The sequence below is a fragment of the Halichoeres trimaculatus genome, unplaced genomic scaffold (genome assembly GCF_033239565.1).
Source record: "Halichoeres trimaculatus isolate MK-OKI-2021-1 unplaced genomic scaffold, fHalTri1.1 fHalTri1_scaffold_23, whole genome shotgun sequence".
Lineage (NCBI taxonomy): Eukaryota > Metazoa > Chordata > Actinopteri > Labriformes > Labridae > Halichoeres > Halichoeres trimaculatus.
In genome coordinates this window covers 13800963-13811233 of record NW_027437201.1, presented here as the reverse complement: position 1 = coordinate 13811233, position 10271 = coordinate 13800963, and the positions used below count along the sequence as shown (strand labels likewise).

At 40.5% G+C, this 10271-nt stretch overlaps 2 protein-coding genes across 2 annotated transcripts; one reads left to right on the top strand and one right to left on the bottom strand.

Moving 5' to 3' along the window:
* Positions 1-106: 106 nt before the first annotated feature.
* On the bottom strand, positions 107-5400 carry nrbf2b (nuclear receptor binding factor 2b). The gene is made up of 4 exons (XM_074662590.1): positions 5200-5400; positions 2830-2914; positions 2523-2563; positions 107-2073 (listed from the first exon to the last, which is right to left on the bottom strand). The coding sequence occupies exons 1-4, from the start codon at positions 5290-5292 to the stop codon at positions 1384-1386; spliced, it is 909 nt and encodes a 302-aa protein (XP_074518691.1). The 5' UTR covers positions 5293-5400; the 3' UTR covers positions 107-1383.
* Positions 5401-5642: 242 nt separating this feature from the next.
* On the top strand, positions 5643-9922 carry LOC141785631 (NHL repeat-containing protein 3-like). The gene is made up of 4 exons (XM_074664068.1): positions 5643-5801; positions 6079-6409; positions 7207-7409; positions 7507-9922. The coding sequence occupies exons 2-4, from the start codon at positions 6154-6156 to the stop codon at positions 8104-8106; spliced, it is 1059 nt and encodes a 352-aa protein (XP_074520169.1). The 5' UTR covers positions 5643-5801; positions 6079-6153; the 3' UTR covers positions 8107-9922.
* Positions 9923-10271: the final 349 nt, after the last annotated feature.

Here is a 10271-nt window from a genome sequence, read left to right as displayed (position 1 = left end):
TGTCTCAAAGTGTGTGCAAGTGTGTTCCACAGCTCACTGGGAACATTATCATCCAGCCTGACCTGACCAGGAAAGAACTTCACGGCACACACACATGATCGTTGAAGCCTTTAATTTCAGTTTGCTTGATAAGAAAATTAAAAAAAATGCAGCAGTGTGGCTTGTCTTCAACAACAGCAATCGGAGCTGGAACTGAATCACACTGCACATGATCCTGATTTATGTGTGTGTCTGTGTGTGTGTGTGTTTGACAGTCTGACAGATAAAAGGCGTTCAAGTTAGTGCCTTGCACCTCTAATGATGCCATAAAGGAGCAGTTCATCCACAAATACAACAAATCTCATCCTCATGTCACATATAACAGTCTGTGATCTCACCAGAGGAAAGATGTATCAAATATGCTCTGAAACTCCTCACAAAAAAAACATAAATTAAATTATTTACACCAGTCATGTCAGGTGATAATAAAAAAGGAACATTAGGAGTTCACTTGTTTTCATTTATTGATGAATTAACGCTTCACATTGATGTTCAACCTTTCAAAGAAGGTGTACAAACATTAATAAAAAGTCCATCAAAAAATTTAACAATGTGAGCCACAAAAGATTCATTCAAAATCAAAGAAATTTACATTTTCCATTTTTTTTTCAGAACAAAGAAAAATAAAAAAAACTTCCTCTTGTTGTTTTCTGCAGTATCTCCAGCAGCGTCTCGGTTTGGCATTTTTTGCAACTGAACTGACATTTCCAGAAATTCCATAATATAACTTAAATAATCAACTTTGTGAGAAAGAAACACATCTGTAAAGCTTCAGAATGCTTACATTTCACTGCCCGAGTCTGTTCTATAGAATCATCCCCGCCTCCTAATGCCCGCATCAGCTGCATCGTGTTGCCTTCACTGTTGCCGGGGAAATAACTCAGCTGTCCTCAAATAACCCAAACACAGGATTTCATTGGTATCGTACAGAGGGAGGCAGAGAGATGTGGATGAAACAATAAAAAGGCTCATCATTTAAAAATAATCCTGCCCAAATTAATCTGAAAGGCTCAACGTGTTTATAAAAGCTTCTTTTTTCACTACATGCTGATACACACAGACAAACATCCTCACTGATGCTCCTTCTTATAGTATCTGTGGGTGAACTTCCCCTTTATCTCAGGTTGTATTAGTGGTATAGATGTAGCACTTGATCTGTCTGATAAGATATGTGCGAGACAGACTGACACATCCCTCACTCTGCATCTCACTTTCACTTTCCAATTCACACCTTGCAGAGTTTCCTGTCAGATCTAAACCTGATCAAAGGTCTCATCAGACAGAGCCTCTTGTCAAACTTTTCTTTGTGTGTGTGTGTGTGTGTGTGTGTGAGACATGTCTCTATCACAGTTTATCCCTGTCCAGTAGCTCCTGTAGTTCATTCCGGATGTCCTCTGGAAGCTCCAGAGGAGGCAGGTCATCCAGACACAGATCCTCCTGAGCCGGCATCTCCAGCGGGGGCAGCTGTGGGATTGCGATCTCCTTCCCCTTCCCTGTGCTTTTCCTCTCCTGCCCACCCCCTGTTCCCATTGCTCCCCCCGCCTGAGGGAGCACCCAGAGCTCCGACCGCTCCACAAAGTCTGCTGCGTCAGCCGCCTCGGAGCGGAGCCGGGCGTTTTCAGATTGAAGTCGCTCATTATCAGCTGTCAGTCGCTGGTTCTCGTCCATCAGGTGTTCTACCAGGCGCCGCAGGTCCTCTATGGTGGTCTGTTGTTCTTCCAGGCGGGTTTTGTCATCTTTGGTGGTCTTAGAACCCGGGCACGGCGGAGTCAAGGCCGGGCAGCCTCCAGTCTGCCTCGTTTGAAGCTGGTACAGTAAGGTGTCGTACTCTCTCTCGCTGGCTCCTGTGCGGCCTGGGGAGCCGTGGGGCTGGGACTGGCCTGCAGTATTTGTTTGGGTAAGGAGCTGTGAGGGCTGCACCTGGCCAGGTCGGGTCTTTGTCGCCTCACGCCGAGCCTCTCTCTTCCAGCGCTCCTGGATGAGCCGCTGCTGTTTGATGTGACTATCCCTCTGCAGCTCCATGGAGAGACGGGCCTGCAGAAACACAGGGTCAGCACTGACACTGATTCGGGGGCTGCCAGGGCGCAGCTTTGTGCCCAGACATTTTTAATTCAGCCACATTTTCAATGAACAAAGTTGTCAAAAAGTGAGTTTAGAGGGAAATACACTTCATGGTACGCCTGGTCTCATGACAACTCTATTGACCTTTGATAGGCTGAATTCACTAAATACAATTTTGTAAATTGGGTCAAGATCTTTCACCTTATTTATGAAATTATTAAGATTAATCTAAAACAATATTCCTTTTATTGGAAAACTTCTTATTTGAAGCAATAATCTGCCTATTCAGCAAGAAAATTACTGACCTGGCAACAGGAAGGTGCTTGAACATAAAGATTGAAAATTACTGATCTAAAGTGTCAAAAATATTCAGTTTTAACAAAGATTCATCAGCTTTACATTCCTACTACAGCATGTCTCACCTGCTCACACTCTGTTTTCTTCATAGCATCTGTCAAATGATCTGAAAGAAGAACAGAGAATCATGATTTTTACCGAGCATCGTTCATGCAGATTAAATGTGATTGAAGAAACTGGAAACCAATAATTAATTCACAAATCACCCATTGAATCTTACAGCTGTTTACATGAACTCTGAGAGACCTGCAGCTTAATAAACACTACATTCATGTTTTTTTTTTCTCACAATGCTGGTACAAACGGTCGCTGAGCCCACATAAACAAGTGTGGTATGAGTGCTTAACACGTCCTCAGTATCAGTGAACTCACCAGCTGCTTTTCCATGGCACGAGATGGCCTCTTCATACTTTCCAGCCGCTAGCAAACGGTCTGCCTTCCTACACTGCTGATGAGCCTGGGAGCACATGAAAAGAAGAGAGAGGGGTCAGATAATGAGTCCAAAACATGAGGAAAAAGCTGCATTGAGAGCCACCAGTCAATGAAGGGCAGAGCTGACCGAAAAAGGGTAAAGGTAAGAAAAAACACTAATGTTAATCATCTTGAAATCTATCTCCTACAGCTTTAATAATAACTTCATTATTCAGCATTATTCAGCAGTATCAATCATTGATTGGTATCCTCTGGAATGTGTCATCCTGGACTTTGGAAAACTTGGATTCACAATTTATCCACTTTAAGAAAACCTTCCCAAAATAAACAAGTAATAACTAGCCTTTGTCCCAAACCATTTTTTTCACAATATATATTTTTTTCATTTATTTGATTTTTACCCAATATTAACATTATAACACACGACCACAAAAAATATAAACAAACATAAGTATATTGAGAAGATGCTTCTAAATATCTATATTTATTTTCTTTTTTTTTTTTTTTTAAATAATGAAGTATTTTCTGCAAAGCTGATGTCACCGCCTATCTTTTTATCCTGTTTATCAATCCATTTATCCCAGCGTTGATCATGGGTCCATGCTTTGGTCTGCAAGTAATGAGTCAATTTTTCCATAGAAAACAATTTGTCCACAACAGCCAACCACTGTTTTGGACTAGGAGGATCACTTTTCAACCAATTTCCAATTTCTCTATGACAACCTTTTTACAGGCAAAAATCAGGATTTAAAAAAAAGCTATATCCTCTTTATGGAACAAGCCGTTTGGGATCATCACACACAACCAGAAAATATGTGATTGATTGACATTCATCTGTCTTCACTGTCTCCAACATTTCTGTTTAGCACAAAGTTGCTTGTTTTTAATTTGGGGTGTGACAAAACAGCATATAACATTTTTCCATCCAAATTTCCTCCACCTTCTGGAACATGTGGACGACTGTTGTGTTTCACAGATAGAATACCACTCACACTTTGACAAGCTGCCATGTTTCTTTTAGTTCCACAAAAAGTATTTGTTTATAGGTTTCATTTTAGAATGTATCAGGAAAAAAAACATGTTAGATAACTGATAAGGTTGCAGATTAAGTGAATTTATGGGCTTAGGTGAAACAGACTCCTAGCACTATCATGTACTGTCAAGTCTTTGTGCAAACCACTCTCCTCAGATGTGCTGTACTTTTGCTTACTCAGCACTAGTACTGTTACACTTGAATGAATAAAGATAGAAAAAAGAATTGCAAATTACTTCAATCTTTCATTTTGAAAATAACACGCACGAAAAAAGAAAGAGGACACAGTGTAGATGAGCTGTTCAAATCTTGAACACTTCTCTTTTAGCTGCAACTGAAGCATCAGCTTTCCTCTGTGCTATTGTAATGTTATCAAGAGACTTTGGTGTATAAGTTGACAAAGCCTCAGAATGTCAATATCATCATCCCCTTTGGAATACAAACACTCTTCAAATCTGAAAAGTTCACGTACCATTTTAGCTAGAAGCTAACTGTGATTTGGGAAAATACAACTGGTCAGGAAACTCAATATTTACATCCAACAGAGTGATTACATTTAATAATATTATTTTAATGGTACCAAATCATAACCATTACAAACAGGGTCTGAGATTTCCACAGTAAAAGTGTCAAGGTTATTTTTGATTCATTTTCCCCACTTATGTCACTTTAATGAGTTATATAACAATACGTGTACAAATACAGGCTATCTGACGTAGAATCACGTAGACACCCTCTGTTTTAACTTTTAATTTGTAATCCATCTATCTAAAGTAAACATTAATAATAATCCTAAATACGGCTCACACTTTACTGCCAGCCCTTTTTAAAATTGTGTTCAAAGTTGATCCAAATCATTTCATGCAACTTGTCCTCGGGGAAATGCTGCCTCTGACCTGGATCAGGGACATGGACACATCGAGGCTCTTAAATAACACTGAGGTGGCGTTTTCTTTAACCGTTTCCACGTGTTTGACATTTCAAAACAGCCTGTCAGCATTAGTTAATAAGCATTTAATGCAACACATGGGCCTAATCTTACCAAAATATCAAGCTCTAATATCAAACAACAACATGACAGTACGCTAGATCACTTGCTGCTTGTTTCGAGAACACACCTGGCTGTATGAATCATGCCTGAATCATGTCTGAATCATATGTATGATGTCCACAGTCACTAGAACACAAACAACAGAGCGGCTAACTGGAGGCTAGCTCATGTAGCTCCCCTGGCTAACGTTAGCCTGTTATTAGAAATCATCCACAGCGACACTCACGAGATTCAGCGGGCTGTCCACGACCTCCATGGACTCGATTCTTCGATGGCTAACACTACATGAAACGGGCCTCTGTCCCTCACGGACTGTCATCCGCACTGCGAGAAAAACAATCCACGCAAAAAACACACTGAAGGAAATTACAGTCAGGGAGCCTCCACAGCGGCGTCAACAAGACGTCATGACATCACACAGACGCCACCAAACGTTCTGGTCACATGACTTGACTAAATGCGGAAACAAAAATAAACGATTTTATTTGGTAATTTTATTGAATATCTATCTATGAAGTCCAGTTTTTAACTGAGTTATACAAAGTTTTTTTTAATGTATCTAAATAATTATTTATTTACATAACAATTTCAAATCTTTATTTTTTTTTAAGCAACGTAATCTTATTTCATTATCGTTACATAATGTGTTGGGAAGTATTGTAAGCATTTTCAATTATTTTCTCCTTTTTGATTCGTGAAGACATTGTAGATTTGCTTTAAACCAGTAGGTGATGGTAGAGCAACATTTTGGGCATTCACACTTTGCGAAAACCACCAAAGAAGGAGAAGAAGGGGCGGAGCAGGGAGGAGAACAGGACGCCGAGGAAAGTAAGCTGAAAGCATTTATATTTATCAAACACTACAGAACAGATCATTGTGCTGGAGTTATATTATGTGTCTTGGTAATACAGTGCTGGGTTTACTGCAATACTGTGAACAGAAATGCTTTATGTTAGTTTATATCACTTGCCGAGCTGTTGTTTTGACGTTCAGGGCTCCTCAAATCAGGAAGTGATGCATTCCTGTGATCACGGAGATCTACAGTGTTTTTTTACATTTACAGCACCATTAAATAGCTTTTTTTTCTACGTCTTGCTTGTTTCAGAGCATCCCAGACGTTTGACACAGCTCGTCACTGAACCAGGACTCTAAACCAGGAGCTTTACGCAGCTGAACCCTGATGTTTGCGAAGAGGAGCCAAACGTGTTTGATCGCGTCCAGTATGGCTACTATAGTGGTGCTTATGATGGTTCTGTACGGAACCATTGGCACCCAGCAGCATCCAGGCATTTCCAGCCTGAGGAGGGACTACCACCTGGACAGACCCCTCTACAAGCTGGACCTGAGCTGGCCCAAATACCCAGAGCAGTTCACCGGAGAGGTGTTTGGAGTGGCTGTCAACCAGAATTCTGGTGTGGTATATGTGGCACAGAGAGGTACATGAATGATTCATTAATCTCAAATCTAAAATGATTTTCTTCTGCATTCAACCTTTAGGTTACATTTCTTCAGGGTTATTTGTTGACAGGTAATCTGATCATTGGAAATGGTCTGATCTGGATCAAACCTTCAGTATGTGTTGTTCAAAACAGTAGGATTGGAATTTCTTTGATTCACATAATCAGGATTAAACTGATCCCTGGGGATGGGTGATTCAGGCTGGATTTTAGAAACAGTGTAAAGTAAGACCTTTGCTCGCACATTACCATAGATACCATTTAATGAATAATACATACACCTATTAAAGGTATCAGTCCAGGTTGGGTCCTTTTTCCTGAGTCTGAATACCTAGTTGTGCACTGGAAATCATTGAGTGTTTACATGACTAAGAGTATCCCTGATGTTTGTCCATTTGAAAGACACTCATGTATTGTGTCACGACCACTAACAGAAGCCCACATCTAAATCTTGCCTAAAGGAAAGATCAGCATTGTGTGATTTTTAAAACCTGTTCCAGTAATACCTTAGAGGGACAGTTATTTAAAAGTTTTTCGAAGTCTCACACAATGAAAAAACACATCCATCAAATGTATTGTAAGCTAGGTTAATAGCACAAACATGGCTCTGTTTTTAGAATGAACACATCTCTGATTTCATGTTCTCTGTACTGTCAAATTAAAACCCTTCAGTGACCCTACACTTCTCAGAACTTTGGATCTGGCTTTTCAACAAATTCTTCCTCCAGCGAAAAACCAGCAAGTTGATGACTGCTTTCTTTGAATTTCTCCTCTAGGTGACAATATCCCCAAGGTGCTTGTGTTCAGCACAGATGGTGAGTTCCTCATGGCCTGGAACACGACCACGCTGGAGATGCCTCATGGGATATTTCTTGCAGACGCCACCTCTTCAAACCCCACAGTATGGATCACTGATGTGGGGAAAGGTCCATATGGTCACTCCATCAAACAGTACTCACCGTCTGGGAAACTACTGCAGGTGAATGATTTACCCAGGCTTAGTAATAATTCTGATATTATCAAACTCTTTCAACCAGTTATTTAAAATGACAAGTTGTCTCCTGTGATCTCGTAAGGTGCTTGGTACTCCGGGGAAAGCGGGCTCCGGGATGAACCCCCTGCAATTTGACCAGCCAGCTGAGATCTTTGTGCACAGCTCTGGAGAGATGTACATCGTCGATGGTGACGGTGGGTTGAATAACCGTCTTATCAAGCTGTCCAAAGAGAAGGAGGTACTGTGGGTGCACGGGGAGAAAGGACCAAACCCAGCTCAGTTCTACATCCCCCACAGCGTGACAGTGGACAGCGCACTGAGGGTGTGGGTGGCTGACAGAGGAAACAAGAGGATCCAAGTCTTTAACTCTGACACCGGGGACTGGCTGGGGACGTGGGGAAGCTGTTTCACTGAAGATGCGCCCTACTCAGTCCGCCTGACCCCTGACAAGAAGTACTTCATTGTCGTGCAGCTGAACACCAACCAGATCTCACTGCTCGAAGCCCCACCGGTGGGTCTGATTGGTCAGTGCAAGGTGGTGAGTGTGATCCAGCTGGCTGATGAGGTGAAGCCCCATCTGGTGGACTTGGACCTGAAGACAGGTGAGCTGTATGTGGCTGAGATTGGAGCTCAGCAGGCCCAGAAGTTCACCCCTTTCAGTCTGGGTGGGAATTACCTGTAGAGTCACTCCAGGCATGAGTGATCATAAACTAACTTATCAAAAAAGGCTGTACATGTCCAGGTTTGTCATGAAATAAGTTTATAGGTCTCCTGTGGATCAGATCTTTCTTAATACTTTAGTTTTCCTTTTTTTAACATTTGGCCAAAACCTGCATTCTCCTACAGTTTCCTCAGTCTTGATCCTTTTTTGGCACGACATGCAGCTAACCCAGTTCCTGACACGTGCGTTGTTGGACCTCAAAAGGAGCTTGAGCACTTGCCATCCATAAAGCTTTTTTTTTTTAACGAACAGATTTTTATCAGTACACAGCCTGCCTGCTGAGCATCATATAAGTGATATATATACTTAATAACTCCAACAATTGCTTGAAAGTCTTTGCCAAGTCAGCTACATGGAAGTTTAGGAGTGACTGTAATTAGCTGTATTGTCCATGTTTTTCTATTTCCTATCAGCACTAAACAACCCATAGAGAGGAAGATGAAATACACACTTTTGTTGTTTTTAAATATCTACATCTTTTTGTCCACGTTAACATCTTATTAGTAGTTGTTTCAGGAAATTATCGACAATAATACTCTTCGATCTATTCTCTATAAATAAATATAAGAATGTATTTTGCGGTGATAGTGCTTCCTCACTGAGCATGTGCTGTTATGAAAAAAGAAGATATTTTGATACTATAATAAAATTCAGCGAAGAAAAAATAGTCATATGACGGGTTTATGTGACAACAGAAGTTGTGTTTTCTTTCAGTAGTTTAATTTCTTATTCAGACACTATTATTAGTTTCTTTTGGTGTAGTTTTCCATATATGTGGGCCGTTTGTGTAGTGATGTGCTGTTTGTACTTGCTTTAATCTGCCTGAAAAGAATCAAAGAAGCCTCTGAGGTTTGTCCTTACTGCAGACACTCAGTGTCCAGGGGACATTAATGTGAATCCTCAAATATATATTTATGAACATGTTTAGTTTGGAGTTGTTTTGCACATTGTGTTCTGTGGCTGTGGATAAACCTGACGAATGATATACTCTTTGTAAATTGCAGATGTTTGGTTTCTCCTCTGTAATCTTGCCTGTTTGATTCTGAGCCGAGTTTATACCAATAATCTAAGAATTGTATTAGCATTAGAGTTAGACCGTGTACTATGACTGTTGTCTCTGTGATGAGAGGACAACAAGGGAATCACAACATTTAAAATCATATTATTGTTGCACTTACACAGCACAAACCATCCAACAATGACTCTGTTTGTTATTCCAGAGACTTGTGTTTTTAGAGCTTTGCTCATTCCTGATTACAGAATGTAAATCTGGATTACTCCATTCAAACTGGTGCACCAAGCTCCCCATCCTGAGGACTGAGCCCTATTAAAGATGTATTACTGGAGCCTGCGGGAGCTCTGCCAGGTGTGGCCAAACTGCTAAAAAACAATGGAAATTTGATTATTTAAAGCATTTAATCCAGTTAATCTAAAATTATTCTTTGGGTCAAAAACTGAAGAATTTGGAGAATGAGCTACAACAAAGTAGTTTGGTTTGCTTATCAGTTTCCCGGTGTTTATGAACGCATGCATTGTTTGCACATTCTCAAAAACTGAAGCTTTTCCAAAATGAACAGCACACAGGGAGGTAGTCTAAATAAATATGTGTTCTTGAACCTGTGGCTATAGAGTGTTTACGGAGAGTGTGTTTGTTTGTGGGGATTTAATGTTGATTTGTAGATAGAAAAGTTTTTATTATGATTTGAAAGTCTGTTCTTTTTGTGTCCATGCTGGCTTGGAACCTAAAGATGGATAAAATAAATATCATTATGTCATATCAGTTTTATCTGTTGTGTGTTTTGTACCACAAAGGATCAGTGTAATGGAATTTTTGTTTAAGTTTCAGTGGCATTAAAGAAACAGCATTTGACATCCAAATCTTTTCCTCTTCTGCTTTAATGGTCCTGTAAATCAGCTGGAGAGAAATAATTTCATTTCAGTGACGACAAACCTTCTCCTGGAGCTGCTCTCAGGGTCACATCTTTATGAGGATATATTTCGGATATGCAAAGTTTTTATGCAACCTCTGCATTCTGGTCTAAATGTACATGCAGGGAGGCCTGCTCGGAGGGAATACCTTCTGTGTGAGAACCCAGTAACATAGATGTACATGTCAGTCACTTCAA

What these genes read in the sequence shown, in the direction of transcription:
- nrbf2b (XM_074662590.1), bottom strand. Translation starts at nt 5,292, where the DNA reads ATGACAGTCCGTGAGGGACAGAGGCCCGTTTCATGTAGTGTTAGCCAT. An exon ending in TGGACAGCCCGCTGAATCTC is followed by an intron (nt 2,915 to 5,199) that starts GTGAGTGTCGCT and finishes ATGTGCTCCCAG; the next exon opens with GCTCATCAGCAGTGTAGGAA. An exon ending in AGAAAACAGAGTGTGAGCAG is followed by an intron (nt 2,074 to 2,522) that starts GTGAGACATGCT and finishes GTGTTTCTGCAG; the next exon opens with GCCCGTCTCTCCATGGAGCT.
- LOC141785631 (XM_074664068.1), top strand. Translation starts at nt 6,154, where the DNA reads ATGTTTGCGAAGAGGAGCCAAACGTGTTTGATCGCGTCCAGTATGGCT. An exon ending in GGTATATGTGGCACAGAGAG is followed by an intron (nt 6,410 to 7,206) that starts GTACATGAATGA and finishes TTTCTCCTCTAG; the next exon opens with GTGACAATATCCCCAAGGTG. An exon ending in CGTCTGGGAAACTACTGCAG is followed by an intron (nt 7,410 to 7,506) that starts GTGAATGATTTA and finishes TGATCTCGTAAG; the next exon opens with GTGCTTGGTACTCCGGGGAA.